This window comes from Pteropus medius, unplaced genomic scaffold (genome assembly GCF_902729225.1).
Source record: "Pteropus medius unplaced genomic scaffold, Ma_sr-lr_union100, whole genome shotgun sequence".
Taxonomy (NCBI): Eukaryota; Metazoa; Chordata; class Mammalia; order Chiroptera; family Pteropodidae; genus Pteropus; species Pteropus medius.
In genome coordinates, this window is record NW_024354500.1 from 28,433,044 (window position 1) to 28,450,507 (window position 17,464).

Sequence of the window (17,464 nt, forward strand, 5' to 3'; positions counted from 1 at the left end):
ATTTATTAATTTTATTTATTGCCTTGGTAATCAACAACTTTCTAAAAAGATATCGTAGTCCAAAATAGACCCCCTCTTTTTTTAGAGGGGAAGATGAGTTAGGGCATTATAAGAGGATATTTTCTATTTTCTTTCTTACATGTGACACTCAGTACATTATATCTCTAATTTATTTGCTTTTAAACTTAGTTTGGGATAAATATGTTGTATAAACAGGCTTTGTATAAATTGTAAGTAAAACATTAAAGATATTGGAATTTCAGCATCAGAAGAACTTTAGAGATGATGGACCCATGGATAATTTAGGAATCTCAAAAGTCATCCAAATGGATTGTCACTTTGAGGAAACAAAGTGACCCAGAAGAGTGACCTGAGATGCCAAATGTCGTATATCTTTTTACTTTCAGAGTCACAACTGGGAAACAGGACCTCCTCATTGAGCACACTCTTTTCTGTGCTGTATTGTTTCTCTCTTTATATGCCATGTTTAGCAAAGCATTTAAAGATTATTTTTTATATCTATAAATTAAAAAAAAAGGTGTATTTATATATATTTTGTTAAATGAACTGACCCTATGTTTAAAATTAATTTAGGAAACTCAGACATTTTATATATATTTTTAAAAAGTATATAAAAATCTTTAGAATTTATGGATGTATTAAGCAGGCAACACAGATATCTTAAGTTTATTTTTATAATATGTGTAATAACCATGACTCCAGGCAAACTCATCTGTTTATTAGAGCAAAAGAATCAGGAAGTCTGAGATCTAGACGTTTCGGGATTCTAGGGAAGTGAAAAACAGCTTCTTCTGAAACAAAAATGCTGCTTTTTATAAACAAATGACTATCATTATTTCCTGTTTTTTAACCTTATTAAACACTGTTTTGAAATATCATCAGCTCTTTGTAGCTCCAGAGATAACCATAATTAAGTAAAACTGTACAAGAAAAGAAGTTAGGAAGCCACACAGACATTTCACATCAATCGCATTTTTATTGTTGCTAACTAATGATAATAATGGCAATGTGGCATTTCTTAAGCACTCTGGTGAGCTGGGCACAGTGCTAGGCGATGGACATTAGTTAATTTAATCCTGACAGCAACCCTAGGAAGTAGAGTTTCTTTATAGATGAGAAAACCAAAGCTCAGAAAGGTTAAGTAGCTTGTCCACAGTCAAGTAGCTAATGAGTAGTGAAGCTGGGCCAGGAAGCACCTGATCTGCCCGACTCCAGGGCCATGGCTAACCTCTAACCTCAGTTCTCTGTTATCCTGCCGATGAGCTTGCTGAGAACTGTTTCATTTCTAATGGTTAGGGAAGTTTTACTGTGGGTTGTGAGACTATGTTATGCTTTAAACCTCTTTTTCCAAGACAGGCTTCAGGGCGAGTGTAACAGACAATGATCGTGGGGAGAAAGAGAATAAGTAAGAAGAAATTATTATTTAATGAAAGAAATTGATATTTACGCAGTACCTAATGTATGTTTGGCAGTTTAGATGTTTTTGCAAAATCCACTCACTATTCATGTGTCCGTTCCACAAATATTTACTGAGGGCCTGTGGTGGGTTTGTCACTAGTTGTGCTAGGAACTGGGGATACAACCATGAACAAAACAAAGTTCCTGTACCCCTGGAGCTTATTATCCAGTGGGAGAGACAGACAACATGTTACATTTAACATGTAAATATATAACATGTCAGGTGGTGATAAGTGCTATGGGGAAACTGAAGCAAGTTAAGGGGTATAGAATAAGGGGAGTAGGGAGGGAGAACAATATTATATAAGGTTGCTCAGGAAGACCTTTCTCGAAAAAGATGACGTTTGAGCAGAACTTTAAAGACAGATCATGACGCTTTGTAGGCCATGGTACAGGCCTTGGATTTCACCCTGAATGAAGGGGGAGGCTACTGGAGAGAGGGTTTTGAGCACAGGCATGATATACTTTGACTTGTACTTTTAAAGACTCCATCTAGCTTGTGTGGAGAATAGACTGTTGAGGGATAAGGAGAGAATGTGACTTAGAATCAGAAGTCATTGTCATTTATTTAGTGCATAGTATGTACTGTATGTATATCACTTCTAATTATTTAAGTAATCCAATTGAATTAAGTTAGCCTGTGCAGCAGATGGTAGGACTAAAAAGCTCCTAGTAGCTTAGAGATTTAACTAACGCCACACAGCTATGACTGTAGGAATTCTCTATCAAACTGACAATTTTGGCACAACTCTTTAAAATGACAGCTGTCATTTAGGGTGTCCTCTGTATGCCAGATTTGGTCCTAAGTGCCTTGAATACGTTATTTCTGAGTAGTAGGTCTTATTCTCATTTGTAGACGAGGAAGTCAAGGTTCACAGAAATTGTGACTTAATGACTTGCAACAAGGCCTTAATAGCTTTTAAGTGGCAGAACTGAGAACTGAAGCCCTGATCTGTGGACCTCTTAACTATGGTAAGGCAAGGAATTTACAAAATTGCGAACAATTTTACTCTACCTTTTTGCCTTTTCCCCCTTGGCTTTGATTGCTTTCAGGTGATCCACACCATCCTTTTTGGAGGAAATTGTCTGATAAGTTACTAATAGCTCAGGATGCCTTTGTATATTTTATTATCCATCTTATAAGTATGTGCATTTTATAGGGAGAGGAACATTGAAGAGCGAATCTCTAATGGGAGAATTTCAGACCTTTACCAGTTTTTGGTAAGATTTTCTGACTCCATCAGATTACGTGAAAGATTGTGTTGTCTCAGGAGAATCAGGAAGGCAAGTGAAAAGATTAGGACATCTGTCTCCATGACTCAACAGAGGTGATGATGAGCCTGTCCTCTGAAGTAGAGAAGCAAGGAGTTCATTGTCACATTTAAATTCAAAGCATGTACCCCAGGCAGTATTTCTCTTGAGTAGTATTATAAATTAGGGCCAAGCTGTGTTTCTGTTAGTACAGAGATTCATTTGACCCCTTGAATCTCTGTCTCTGTGATAGTCAGAACTGGCTCTAGAAAAAGTTGTGAGATGGACAAAGTTTATGTTGTTTTACTTCTAGGAGCCTCAGTGTTCCCTCTTATCAAAATATTTCTTTAGGATGTAATCTGCTGACTTTATTTATACCAAAGTATAAATGACTGATATCACTGTTTTCTATCTTTTAGAAGCTTGATTAGAAATAAGAAGCTTTAAACCAAAAGAATCATTATTATTGGAATTTATACATCAGTGTGCCGGTGATGTAAAGGGAGGTAAAAAATTTTTTTGAAGTCTTCAAGATGATATATTTTTGGTAATATAACAATCATCACTGCTTTTTAAAGAAATCTTTACCTGGTTTTCATTTTATCTTTTCATCTTAGAATGAAATGCTATAAAAATATTTTGAGTATTATGTGCTAGGCAGGCATCATACTAGATACTTTACATACATTATATCACTTTAGTATTGCCTAAAAGGCAATGAAGTAGGTGTGATTATCCACATTTAGAATATAAGTCAGAGAGGTTAAATAACTTTCTCATGGTAGTATGGGTGGTGAGTAAAATGGAGGAAATACTGTGGCCTTCTAACTCAGCCTAATTAAAGTCCTGCATAGTCTATCTTTCCATTAAATTATATAGTGTATGCATTATACCAGTTGTTACTTCCCTGAAATGTAGTAAAAGTGAATTGTAAAACCCTTATAAAGTAATATTGTAGCCCAATGTATTAGTTAGGGTTCTCCAGAGAAACAGAACTGATAGCGCGCGCGCGCGCGCACACACACACACACACACACACACACACACACCCTAGGGATTTGCTTCATGTTATTGTGGGGCTGGCAAATCCAAAAGCTGCAGGGCAGGTCGCAGGCTAGAAATTCAGATAAGAGTTGATATTGCTCTCTTGAGTCTGAATTCCATGCGGCATCAAGCCAGAAACTCAGGTAGGATTTCTGTGTTGCAATCTTGAGGAAAATTCCTCTGTCTTCGAGAAACCTTAGTCTTTGTTTTAAGGCCTTTAACTGCTTGCGCGAAGCCACCCACACTATGAGGGTATTCTGCTTTACTTGAAATCACATCTAAAAAAAATACCTCTACAGCAACATCTAGCTTGGTGTTTTTGCTAACAACTGGGTGCCATGGCTTTGCCAAGTTGACACATAAAATTAATCATTGTACCAATAAACAATGATTTTCATTGAATAGATTTTTAAAGTTCTCTGGGTTCTTCACCTGCTAACTTTCCAGCTGGTTCCTGTGCTGTGGATACAGATGTAGGACCAGTTCAGGAGGAAACAAAGATGGGCACAAGGGAATTCATTCATTCTATGGTGTTTCTGATAGAATTCATCATATTATTTTGTGGACATGGATTCATATCTTTAAAATTCTTCTTGGTTTTATGTTATTGTTGGAGGAAGCTATTAGACTGGCTGTGAAAGCACCAGTTGAGAAAGGGAAGAGAAAAAAAAACTTAAGCAATATTTCAGGGTCAGGAGTGCAGCTGGGAAGGGGAGGAAGGTCAGGGGATTGGAATTCACACAAATAAGTGTACAATAGGACTAAGGAGGAGTAGGGTGGAGCTGCAGCGGTGGAGCACAGGATTATAACTGATAAGAGATCCCTGCCATGGGCGCCGTGAAAGAATGAATGAATTTGCTTTAAAAGCCCATTGGAGTTACCTATTTTCTTCTTATAGACAATTAGAAGTCAGAAAAATATGAGTATTGCTATTTTTTTTGTTGTTTTTAAGGCTCATAAAATGTTACAGGAAACATGTAAATGCATGTCTGTTATATTTTCTAGTACAACTCCTCTGTGAAAGGAAGTGATGAACAAGATGGCTTATGCACTCTTGTTCCTCGTGTGTATAAGGAAAAAGACAAATGAAGGATTGGGCGGCTCAGTGATGCTTTGGTACCAGCATGCGGCCAACTCTGCAGACCCTTGCATGACACTGACCAGCTGCAGCTTCTCTAAGGGGCAGGTTTCCAAAATCACACCCTGCAGTGGCTGGGACCAGGTCTGGAATGGGAGGGAAATACGGGTCTCTTGGAGGTTGATGTCTAGCTGGCTTTTTACCTTAAACCAGTCTGTCATCATGCACTTGTTGGCTTCTCAGAGAGACTTGACATCTTGAGCCTCCTTGTAAAACTCATCTGGGACCCACTTATTTTTCTATTGCCCTTCTCTGGCTCCCCATTGTTATATTTGTGTGTGACTTCCAACCTTCTTCTCACTGCTAGGTGAACTACCTTAACTTCTTACTCTATCAGCTACAGGCCAGACTTCTTCTTGCCTTCTCTTTTTTTAGTCTCTAAATATTTCTCAGATCCATCCTCTCCTTTTCATCCCTAATATCAGTGATTGAGTTTAGGCTGTCATCATTTGCTGGACTGTTATAATGACTGCCAACTAATCTCGTCTGAGGTTGACCTCTCTCCAGTCCATTCTCTCCGTGGCTGTCAGGGCAAACTATTTCTAACCCTTCAGCAACAATTTGGCGCCTACAAGATCAAGTCTAAGCTCTAGCATTGCATGTAGGCTCTCCATGATCTCTATCGACTGCCTGCTTCTCCAGCCTCATCTGGTATCACTTCTACCTCATGCTTTCTAAGGACCTTATGATTTTCCCACGTCTCATTCTAGGGTTAGATAACTCATAGGTCTCAACATTCTTCTCCTCCTCTCCTCTATCTTCTTATTAGTTACCTTAATACCCATTTTGGAATAAGGTGGCAATAAACAAGCAAGCAAACAAATACATTCCCTTCTTCTCTGGTTTTAGAGTAGTTCAAAGTAGCCTGAAAATGAAAAATGATGTTAAGGGAAGGAGGATATGGAGGAGGGGGTATCTGCTGCTGTGGTGATTGTGTGTGTGTGTGTGTTCACGTGTGTGTGTTCATGTGTGTGTAAGGGAGAGAAAATGGGGGGGAGGAGAAAGACAGACAGGGAGAGAGAGACAGAGAGAGAGAGACAGACTCACGGATGGACAGATTCTGCATTTCTAGCCCTATTTGGCAGAGCTTCCTCTCAGTCTACTTATATAGGATCCAGCTGCTGAAGCCAAGCTGCCAAGCCAGTAGATTCATTCAACAGACAATCATTGGGGTTCACTCCCAAGAACTGGGATTCTAAGGTAGATGGACAGTCACACAGCAAGTTTGAAACTTAGTCTATAAACTCTGATGTAAATTATATCACTTTTTTTTTTCTTTTCTTTTCATCTCAACTTAGGTTCTGACTCCCGGTCTCCTGTTTTGCCAGGCTTGGTGCTTCTCACTTCATTTGCCTCAGAGTTGGGTTAAGGTTCTGGGGTCTGATAGGATGCCAAAGTTTTAGCAAATAGGAGAGAACATCTGTGTCTCCAGATTATGTTGACATACCCCATGTGACTGCTCCATAGGGCCCTTCAGGCTGCTTCTGGGTTACTCCCAGGACACAGGGATCTTTTGAAAAGTTAACCATGTTGTCTACTCCCTTAGACATACCATGCACCTATCTCTCTCTGGGACTTCTTCTGGGATTCAAGAAGTCCTCTGGTCCTGGATCCACAGACGCTTCCTCTAGCCTAAGAGTGCCTCTTTTAATGCTGTGGGAAGTCTTTTTTCCAGAGCCCTCTGCCCTTTTCTACAATCTTAGCCTTGACAGTTTTAGGTTTGTGGAAAATAAAAACTAGGTGTGTTTGTAGGCTGTTCCTGTTTCCTTCCCTGACACAGAGCTTCCCCTAGGGATAAAGCAAGGAAAAGAAAGGCCTAGGTTACCTTCTGAAAGAGAAATCTATTATAAAGACAAAATGAAACCTGAGGTAGCCTTTAGTGTAGATACAGATTGAGGCTTTGGACCACATAGTTGTTCCGGATGATCTCAAGAACTCTTAAGACTGCGATGTACAGCAGATCTTAGGGAAAACTCAAATATTAGTTAAGTGCATTTGTAATATACTTAGCATTTATTCCCCAGAGGGGAGGCTGCGATTGGACTGGGTTACCACCATCCAGTAGGAAGCATCCCAGCTGGGTAGAGTTTTCTGGCAAGCCGGCTCAGAGGCAATGGACCTCCTTGTGTCCAGGAACTGCTCCCTGGCCCTAATCAGGGTGATTTACACACATGGAACAAGCCCTGTTTTCCTCAGAAGGGGGCGATGGAAGTGCCAGGCACTTAAAGTTTCATGAGCTTCAGTGCAATGATGAAAGCTTTTTTTTTTTTAAAAAATGAAAAAGTAACTCTTCCAATTGATTGAAGTAGTAACAAGTGAGAAAATAACTATGTAAAAGCTATTATCAAAAGCAATTTTCTGAAGCCTCATTAACGAAGACAGATAATGAAAATGAAGGTATAAAGACACAACCCCGCTTATGTTTCAACAGGGAAGAATTGAATGTAATTGCTTTGTAAAGATAGTATGTTTGTCTAGGTTTTGTTATTGTCTTCAACAATGGAGACAATGAATTTAAAAGTAAAAAACAATTGAGTTTAAAAGAAAAAAAAGAGAACCGTATGGAAAAGATGCAAGGTGTCCTAAAGAATTGAAGATTCAATTAGTGAGCTTAGGGAGGATAGATATGGGAACTACACTGGCCTTATGTCCTGAGAGCCTCTGTTAGTATGACTTAGTTCCAGTAACCTCTAGTTTCCATGTCTCAGTTTGTCGTTTCAAATTTCCTGGAGGGACAACCATACAGGCTCAACTGGAGTTTGTCATCTACCACTGGATCACTCAAGTGTGAATAGGTAACATCACTTAATGCTAAAATTTACTTATGCTCTCTACATATCGGGCATTGCTTGTAGTACTTTTCAAGTATTATTTATTCTACCACAACGTCCCTATGTATTAGGTAGTTATGTTTCCCATTACTCAGATGAGTAACCAAAGCCCAGAGAGACCAAGCAGTTTTCCAAGGTTGTATATCTTTGACTCAACATTCAATTTTTTGGCATGACACACACATATCTTTAACTTTATGACTAGACAAGATAGATGCTAGTTGGGGTTTGGTCTTATCCTGTTGTTATATGTTAGGTCACCACATGAGTACTCGTAGCCCCCGTCTTCTTTCCAGCAAAAGTTAGAATCATATCCTGGCTGTCTGAGGTCCTTGGCATCAAAGCCTCCTCCATGACTTAGAAAACGGTAGGAGAAATGTGTGGGGAGCTGAGTTGACCATGGGTAGGGGCAGGAGCCAAAAAACGTGGGAATCAGCAGCAATAGTGATGGGCAGATGGTCCAATTAGATACATGAAGATCATGAGCCAGCATTTATTGACATTTGAAATGTTAACCAGGGTTCTTGGGATAGGACAGAATGAGATCAGCACTTGGTTTTCACTAGAAACATGGCGTCACCTATTTCTGTTTGACACTAATTGAATTGAGATCTTTGGGTAGCCCTCTTCTTTTTGTTTGTTTTGTTCTCTGTTCTCTAGTTTTTTTCTCCTTATTTTTCAAACTGTCATCCCTTTTTATGGATTACCATTATGCCTACTTTTCTCCCCTCTGTTGTTCCTTTACTCTCTGAATGCAGCAATGCCATCCATCCCTTCATTTATGCCAGGGGCCCCAAACTCATATGCCTACAGGGTCCAGCTATCATAAATGAATAAAGTGGGCCAGATAAGGATTGTGTCAGACTGGAAAGCATATGTCCTTTCTACAACTAGCCCCAATGCTCCACATGTGAATTTTAATGTAAAATTCCCAATTTTTGAATGCTTATCATTAATTAGATTTTTAAAATGGGAAGGTCATTCACAGAACATTTATAGCAAGGGTCCCCAACCCCTGGGTGACAGACCTGTACTGGTCCATGGCCTGTTAGGGACCGGGCTGCACAGCAGGAGTGAGCAGCAGGCCACCGAGTGAAGCTTCATCTGTGTTTGCAGCTGTTCCCCAGCGCTAGCATCACCACCTCAGCTCCACCTCAGATCATCAGGCATTAGATTCCCATAGGAGCACCAGTCACTGGTACCAAAAATGTTGGAGACCTCTCTCAGCAGGCAACAAGTTTGGATATGATACTGTTGGAAGAGTGAAGAAGGTGGGGAACACCCGCATCTCTATCCTGGTTTCTAAGGGGACTATAGATGTTCCAGTCTATTTCTCCCTCCTAACTGACTTTATACATATTTTTATGAATATTTATATTATTTCACTGGAAGACAGTTTACAGCCTATGTAAAGATGATAATATTTAATTATGTGTTGGCTATTTATCACCTTTGCTCTCCCAGTTAGATTTTAAGCTCCTCCAAGGCAAAAGCCTATGAGTGCTTAAGATATATTTTTAAGTGATTGACATAAATAAACATCCTTTTAAAATATTAGATTAAGTATTCTCTAGTTAAAGGGATAGTTTTAGTATTTGAGTTTGTCTTTCTAATGTGTTTCTGTTTTGTGGGGCTATTTTCAGAGTTATGTTTGCTTTTCTTTCACGCAAATTATTTAAAATTTCTTTCTCGGTTTGGAAAGACTTTGCAGATGTTCGAATGAAAAATAGTTCTTGTTGTCTCTATTTGTATAATTTTAATATGATTGAATTAGGGTGGACTGCAAAAAAAGATGTCTATGCTATTTTGAAAGATTTTTACAATTTTAGAAAAATTTGGTATTTTGATATTTTCTTTTATTTGTAATCTATTTGAGGAGAGGATTAATGGAGATGTAGGAGCACATGGAACCAAAGAATCTTAGAGTTGGAAGAGACCAGGGAGCAAATTCAATATTCCCCTCAGTGAAGGCTTGATTCCTTGGAGTAGGAAGACGCTCACTATTACGCAAAGCAGTCCTTTCCACTTTTGAGGACTTGTATATTTTTGGATGGGTTTTCTTGATTGTGAACTGACACCTGTCTGGTCATTTCCGTGCTTTAGGCCTAGTTCTGAGCACAGAACAAGGTCTAATCCTTTGGGGCTCCCCAAAAGCATGGTAAGATCTTTGAGGGCTATGATTATGTTGTATATTCCTCCCAGTGCCTGGGACCACATTTTAGGGCACTTAATAACACATGGTTGAGAGCACAGGCTTCGGGGTCAAAAAGACCGAGATGGAAATCTTTACTCTACCTTGTACTGACAGGATAACTGTGAACAAGTTACCTAACCTCTGCAAGCATGTGTTTCCTTATTGGGTTATACCAATTATTAAATAAGATAGTGAAAATACTTAGTATAGTCCACAACTATAGTCACTCAATAAATGATGCATACAGTTAGAACATGCTGGTTAAATTGAAAGGAGGGATGTCTTGCAGAATGTCTTAGTGCTAATCCAAGACTGCCTAGAATCTGAAGCCATGCTCCTCGTGGAAATGACTCTTTGATACTTACCTTGTAGAGCTTCTTACATAGCTAGAGGAAAACGATGTTGAAATTTCCTCCATCTGTGGCCTATCAGGGAGCTCAGTTTCTCCAGAAATATAATACCACTGAACACTCTAACCAATGTACAAACAGCCCAGAAAGAGTTTGTGTCCTGAATTCCAGTTAACCTTTTTTTGTTGGTTGATGCACTGGGCCTCTCCACCTAGGAAGGAACCTTTGACTTCTTTAACTCTTTGCCCAAAGCCTCCTCCCTTGAGTCAGATCCAAGAACCTTCCAGCTTCCCCTCTCTTTAACCTCCCTTTCCTCTCTAGCTCCACCCAGGTTCCTCTTCCTCTCTGAATTAAAGCCTCCTACAACTCTCCCCTAAAAGGAGAGAGTGAGAGCCAGCCAAGGCCTCACCAACCCAGAAGCCCCTCTCCTTCTTATTATTTAAAGGTGGTTTCCAACTGAGAGGCTAATTTAGAGCTATTTATTTAATGAGAGAGTTTTTGAGTTATTCCACTAGTTTTGAAACAATTTTAAACTAAAACGAATACCCGGTCCGTAAAGTTTACCATCACTCATTTTGTCTTCTAGGGATTAAACATACTTTCTTATATTTTCCTCAACTGTTTTCTTCTATATTTATTTGTGATAGAGATTGTTTTCCTTGAGATCTCTAAGATCAGATAATATGCCCTTTTTGACTTATTTCCAAATAAAAAACCTAGTATATAAGGATAGTCGTGAGCCATGCCATATATTTTTATACTATATGTAAGGAGTTAGTGTTTGTATTTATTTAATCAAGGGGATTATAAACAAAATTGAATTCTCTTTTTTATAAATTTTGATGTCTTTTTTTGTTTATATAAAATATAAAAAATTGTATATTATTGAACCAACTGTATATTCACCAAATTGTATGTTAAATGAATAATAGAGAAGCTTCTTTTATATCCTTCCATCTAAACCTGTGTTTAGGACTGAGGCAAGCAGATCTTCTTTCTCTGGTGTCTTGTTGACTTAAGCCTCTGCTTTAGTGGTTCTCTAAGTGTACGTGAAGATATGCTACAAGAAATTACTTAGATGGACACTATCACTGTGTGCTTGCAACCTCGAGATATTGGTCTTACGAGAATGGGCCTAAACTAAGCAACACTTAAAACAAAACAAAACAAAAGAAAACAGCCTTCCTATGTGTTTCCTCTCAACTCTCCATTTTGAAAATATTCAAATTTACAGAAAAGTTGAAAGAATAGTATAGTGAATATTTTTTGTTAACCCATTGCCATATTTACCGATTCTATTTTTTTATTGAAACAGTGGAAAATAAGTGCAGACATCATGAGTTTCTTCAGCTGCATCTTCTATGTTAAAAACATTTTTCTATGTAACCTCAATACTATTATCACATTTTAGAAAGTTAACAGTAATTTCCCAATATTTATAATAAATAATCCATGATCCATGTTCAGATTTTCCAAGTTGTCCCTAACATGTCCTGTTAGCTTAAGAAACAAAACAAAACAACAACAAAACTAACCAGAATCCAATCAAGGTTCACGAATTTGTTGTTACGCTTCTTTTGTCTTTTTAAATTTAGAATAGTTCCTGCTCTTTGGATATGTATATTTTATGACATTGACCCTTTAGAAGAGTGCAGGACAGTTAATTTGTAGAATTCCTCACAATCTGAATTTGCCTGATTATTTCCTCATGTGCTTCTTGTTTTTAATTTTTTTTGGTAACTTTTTGGAAATATATTTACAGAAATGTGCATAAGTCATAAGTATGCGGGTTTGTGAAAGTTAACTTTCCAGCCTCTGGGATTCTAAAAGTCTGGCTATTTTACAAACCCTTATCTCTGTACTTGTTTCTCTGTTGCATTTAGAGAATGCCTAGTGCAGAGACAATTTCCTGGCACTTTCCTACTGATCTGGGTGCTAAGGCTGGGCGACTTCCAATTTAGGCAGTTCCATTGTACTTATCTCAGATCCCTCACCGGGGTTTCAGTTAGAAAAGTTATTGTTTAGTTCCCCTTCTAAAAATGTTGCATTATGTAATTATCCTGGCTTAGGAGATTTGGCTTGTTTTTATACCATGTGAATGAATTGGCTATTAGGAAAGTCATTTTAAAGCTTTTGGTGATGTCATTCAATTGTTAAAATTGCTTTAATAATTAGGTTGTAATAAGACATAACACAGGCTCTTAATTTTATTTTGGTTGTAGAGATCCAACATCATCAGTCCAGAGGTGGCTCCTAGTCTTTTATTTAAAAAAAGATCAGATGTTAAAAATATTATGACCTGGGCCAACTTTGTCTTTCCCATCTTAATTACCCTTTCCCTCTTTCCACAAACTTGGTTTTATGTCTCTTGTTCTCAATGCGCACACCAAATGGTGATGACAGATGATAGTGTAAATTGAGGTCTTAACCTTGGGTCAGTGGGTTAATAGACCCCTTAAAATTACATGCAAAGTTTGTGTGTATTTGTTTATGTGCTTAGTTTTGGAGAGAGGTTTCCATAGATTTCATGAACTTTTCAAGGGTTTCTATGGGCCCCAAAAGCACTGGCTTAGTTACTTCTTACTAGGGCCTTTGATATTTTCTCTGACCCTTGATCCTCTTTTTCTTTTTAGTAATCTTTTTGTGTATTTCTTTTAGATTGAGAAATTATAAGGAATAAAATAAAATCCATTCATAATGTTAGTCATCACCCAGAGAGGACCACTGTTTATATATTGATACATAGTTATCTGTCTACTGATTAATCTATCAATCATCTCTGTTTACCACCCCCCACACATACATGCACAGTTTTTAAAGGAACCATTATGTATGAATTCTTTCTACTCTGCTAGAAGTAGATTAATAATATTTTTGTTTAATGGCTACAGACTAGTCCATTGTATGAATATACTATAATTTATTTAACCAATCCCTTCTCGATGGACACAGACACAGATATTTTTATTTTAACAGGAATCAAACTTTAGACAACAATAGTAAAAGAGATAGGAATTTGAGGCTTTTGCTGGTCACAAGAGCCATCTTCCTTTGTCTTATCCTTCCAAGCCCCACATCAAAGATTCTGGACTTTGGGTCAGAGAACGTTTGCTTTTTCCAAAAGAAAAGGGAACTGTATTCTTATATTCTTCCCTCTAGTTCCCAAGATAGTGACATGAATTGGCAAGTTATTTCAAATTAATAAAGAGTATAATAGATTTAGAGGATTGATCGACTTCAAAACAGCTTTATTTAAAGCTATCCTCAATTTTTAGGGTTCAAATGGGCCTAAATTTATATAGTTTACCTATATTTTTAAAAGTGTTTATGAAAATTATTGTGGAAAAAATTTAATACTTTAATTGTTAAAATGCTTGAATCATGTAGCCTAGGAGAGACTTTATCATATATAGATATATATGATTTCTCTCAGTTTCCATGTGTGTCTATATTTTTCTGTGATATATTGCTGAAAGAGATGTTGTCGATAGCCTTTTCTTTCTTTTCTTTCTTATCTGTTTACCAATGACACTACCACATTAGAGACTGCACCAGTCAACACCCTTGGGTCCAGGGGTAGTAACTGTTCCCATCTGGCTATGTGTGATTAATGGTGTTTATGTCATAGCATAAATAACATTTTGCTCTTCAATCAGCTGAGACTCTGGCTATTAAAAAAATTTACTCTACAAAAATCAATAACCAGTGGTTTTTGGAAAGGAGCAGTTCTTTAATAGTCATTCCATAAGTCTGTTTGTAAAGATAAACAATCAAATTATTATGCTCATTGAAAATAGTGTAGGCAACAAGAAGAAATATAATCTCACAGATAAAGGATGACCTTAAGTAAGGACAGGTAGGAAGCGATTTTAAGGAAAACAGAAGACAACCAAAGAAACTCAATACCCTTTTGAAAGTCTTTAAGAATGTCACCCTTTTTCACAGATCCAGCCAACAAACAGATCCAGCCAACATTACAACCTCAGAGAGCTCAAGATGAATTTCCAGAAAAGCACGGAAAGTAAATTAGGTTGATGATAGTATTTATTCTGCGACTGACTTAATGCCGCTTGCAACTCTCTGTGGACTCTAGCTACAATACAGAAAATCAATTTTATTTATTTATTTGCCTCAACTGTGACTATTACATTATTACTACTAGGAAAACATACAAAATCTAAATAAATACATTATTTTATTAGCCAAGGTGTGAAATTTCATGGAAAATAAAATGAAAGACTGCTTTTTTGGGGAAAGAATACTGCTGAAAATAGACCTTAGATGCTTTACATTGCAGGAATTATTATGTATACTTTTAAACTGATGGTGTTGGCCATGTGTACCAACGTGCCTGAATAGACTGAGGTAAGGTCAGTAGTCCTGGTTTACTTAAAGTTTATTTCACATGCCTTGGATGAATACTTAGAGGTGTTGTTTTTGCTGTAGTTGCTGCTGCTTTTGTGAGAGCTCAGTGTTTTTGCTCAAATTGGAGCATGCTTCACTGATTTCTGTCTGTAACTTGCATTAGGAATCTGTGGCTGCAAGTTACATTTCAGGAACTCGAGTTATACCAGTTTTGTATCTCCACCATGAGCCTCTCAGCAAAGTGGAATTCTGAATGGGAAGGTGGAGATTTCTGTTCAGTACTTTCATTTATAACCTTGTTCACAGCACAGATAGTTGGCATTCTTGTTTCTATTGTAAGCGAGTCGCTCTCTAAATAATCACAAACTTAACCCAATAAAGAAAGAAGAAATAGCATAGTGTGCCAGTTCTCTGACTGGAAGACCTAACCCTTTTATGCAAGGTATGACCTTGCAGATTTGCTCCTGCTAGATGAAGAGATGACTAACCTTCAGGCAAAGTGCTTTGAAAAAAGCATCATGTTTCTCATTTCACTGTGTAATGACCAGGAGCTGAGAAGAGCTGTTTCCTGTCACTGCACTGTATCATTCTCATTTACATTATTGGCAGCTGTTTCTTTGCTAGAAGTTTAAATTATCTCAAGAACTCTAAACTGAGTTCAGAAGTTTGTTTATTGGCGCTGCCTTAGGTTTCTGAAAACAGTCTTTTGTGTTCTCTCAGTCTTAAGAAAAGGCTCTTCTCAGAATCGGCCCTTCCTCCCTCCTTGCTCTTTTCTGGGAACCTGCTTCACTCTCATGAAGAAAATTAAATAAGAAGGACAAGGGGCTCAAAACTGGTCAGAAAGAAGACTCCAGTGGTGAGGCGACTTGAAACGGAAAGGAATTGGGACTCAACATCCTGCATTTGTGCTTTGTTTTTGAAACTTCCAGTTAGTTGCATTAATGAATTAACCAGCAGTCTGTAACCAGCAGTAATGGAAAGTGTTTCTCCTGTCCTGGTGGGGGAGCCAAATACTATAGATTTGTAACAGGAAGGCTGTTGATTCTGGCTTCATTGTTGGGCCAGTCATTTGTGAGCTGGTGGCCGGACCGCAGGCCACACACTTCTGTGCAAATCTTCCATGTCCTGGAACTGCCCGGGTATTGTTTCTACTGTCGGAGACGAGGCCAAGAAAAGATGGTGAGCCCTGGGTTTCATTTCTCGTTTGTGTGTGTCCTCAGCGCCGAGGACGGTGCAGTATGCCCGATTCAGTTTGGGCACAGGGAGGGGGGCTGTTGAAATCGATGAACATATGTGTTTTGCTGTTAATGCTTTTTTTCTGTGTCATCCTCTGTAGAGTTCCGGGAACGCGTCCTATCGCTGCTCTATGTCTTCCTCTGCGGATTTTTCTGATGAGGATGATTTCAGCCAGAAATCTGGTTCGGCATCTCCAGCTCCTGGAGACACCTTACCCTGGAATTTGCCTAAACATGAGAGATCGAAAAGAAAGATTCACGGGGGCTCGGTGCTGGACCCTGCTGAGAGGGCAGTGCTTAGGATAGCAGGTAAGAGCATCCGTGGGGAAGGGATGGAGCCTGGTCGAGAGTTGCGGAAATTCACCCTTCTGCTCAGCTGAGGGCGGGGGCAAGAATGGGGTGCATATCTGGGAGCCGATGCATTGGGCACAGATTCGTGCTCAAGGTAGGGGAGGAAGATGACCATGTTTACTTTATGCCCCAATTTATCGATAAAACGATTTGCCCTGCCTGCTGGTGACTAAGCTGTTTGGCTCTGTCTTCTGCTCGGATGAATTGATATCTTTGAAATGCAAGGAAGTATTTACAGACCTCTGCATTAAACTTTCCTATTTACGTGCAGTAAACACTGTGACAATCTGGAAGTACATTGTTAACTCCAGCGATTCCTGGTGTATTTGCCAGAAGCTGTGAGAGCCTTCATTTTCATCTTTGCCCCGGAGCAAAGAGCTACGCAGATTTAACTGGGGTAGATTCCTGGTTTTCTGTACCCAAGATTGTGGAGGGTATTCCAGCAACTCAGATGCCATTTCTGATTTTATTTATTTATTTATTTATTTATTTATTTATTTATGTGTGTGTAGCATCTCTGTCAGCATCATGTGCCTGTAGCTGCTTTCTGTCTTTAGCGCTTTTGAGGGTTTAGCCATCATGCATTCCTGATTAATTAATATATGGGAGGTGCCAGGGTTTCTGTTGTTACCTGGTGTTCCCTTGCATTGGCTGTAACAGTTGAACCAGAAGTGATGGCTTGTTTTACCCAGCTGAAAGCTAAGAACACCTTGGAAATCAATCCTCCAACCACGCAGTGCCCGTGTGGTTCGTGTGTATGTGTTCTGTGCTTGAGAGTTGCCTCTTGGAGTAGTCGTGCCTCCATTCCTTCAATAATTTTTTTCTCTTGGAAATAGTAATAGAGTAGGATGAAGTATGTCTTTGGGGATCTCATGCAAAGGCCAAAGGCCAAGTGTTTTTTCAAGTCGGTCTCTGCAGACTCCTTTCCTCCCTCCTCCCCCTCTCTCAACTTTGGGGCCTGCTGCCCCTCAGTTTCTTTTGCCTTTGGCTATAATGCATAATTGGTACTTTATCTTCTTCTGAGGGGGCTGTAGGGGACTAGCCCGGAAACCAGCCACTGTGGCAGCTGAGAGTCCCCCTAGAGTCCCCCCAATGGGATTTTCTGATTACGGGAAAAACAAACAGCTCCCAGCCAGCCATTCTCTGGTCTGGGTTTCTGGGGCAACAGCCTTGAGCTTCTTCTGGCTTCCGTTGTGAGATGCTGGCCAGGCCTTTGAAGAGGCAGG

At 38.9% G+C, this 17,464-nt stretch overlaps 1 protein-coding gene across 11 annotated transcripts in view; it reads left to right on the forward strand.

Annotated features, from left to right (window-relative positions):
- DST (dystonin) overlaps nucleotides 1–17,464 on the forward strand; it is a 404,042-nt gene that overhangs the window by 72,140 nt on the left and 314,438 nt on the right. For 9 of the 11 annotated variants that reach the window (XM_039853102.1, XM_039853089.1, XM_039853093.1 and 6 more), the window contains exon 4: nucleotides 15,989–16,196. In XM_039853102.1, coding sequence (XP_039709036.1) covers nucleotides 15,989–16,196 — 208 coding nt within the window. Of the gene's footprint in view, nucleotides 1–15,670; nucleotides 15,832–15,988; nucleotides 16,197–17,464 lie in introns of those variants that run through there. The other 2 variants (XM_039853095.1, XM_039853104.1) reach the window with 2 other exon arrangements.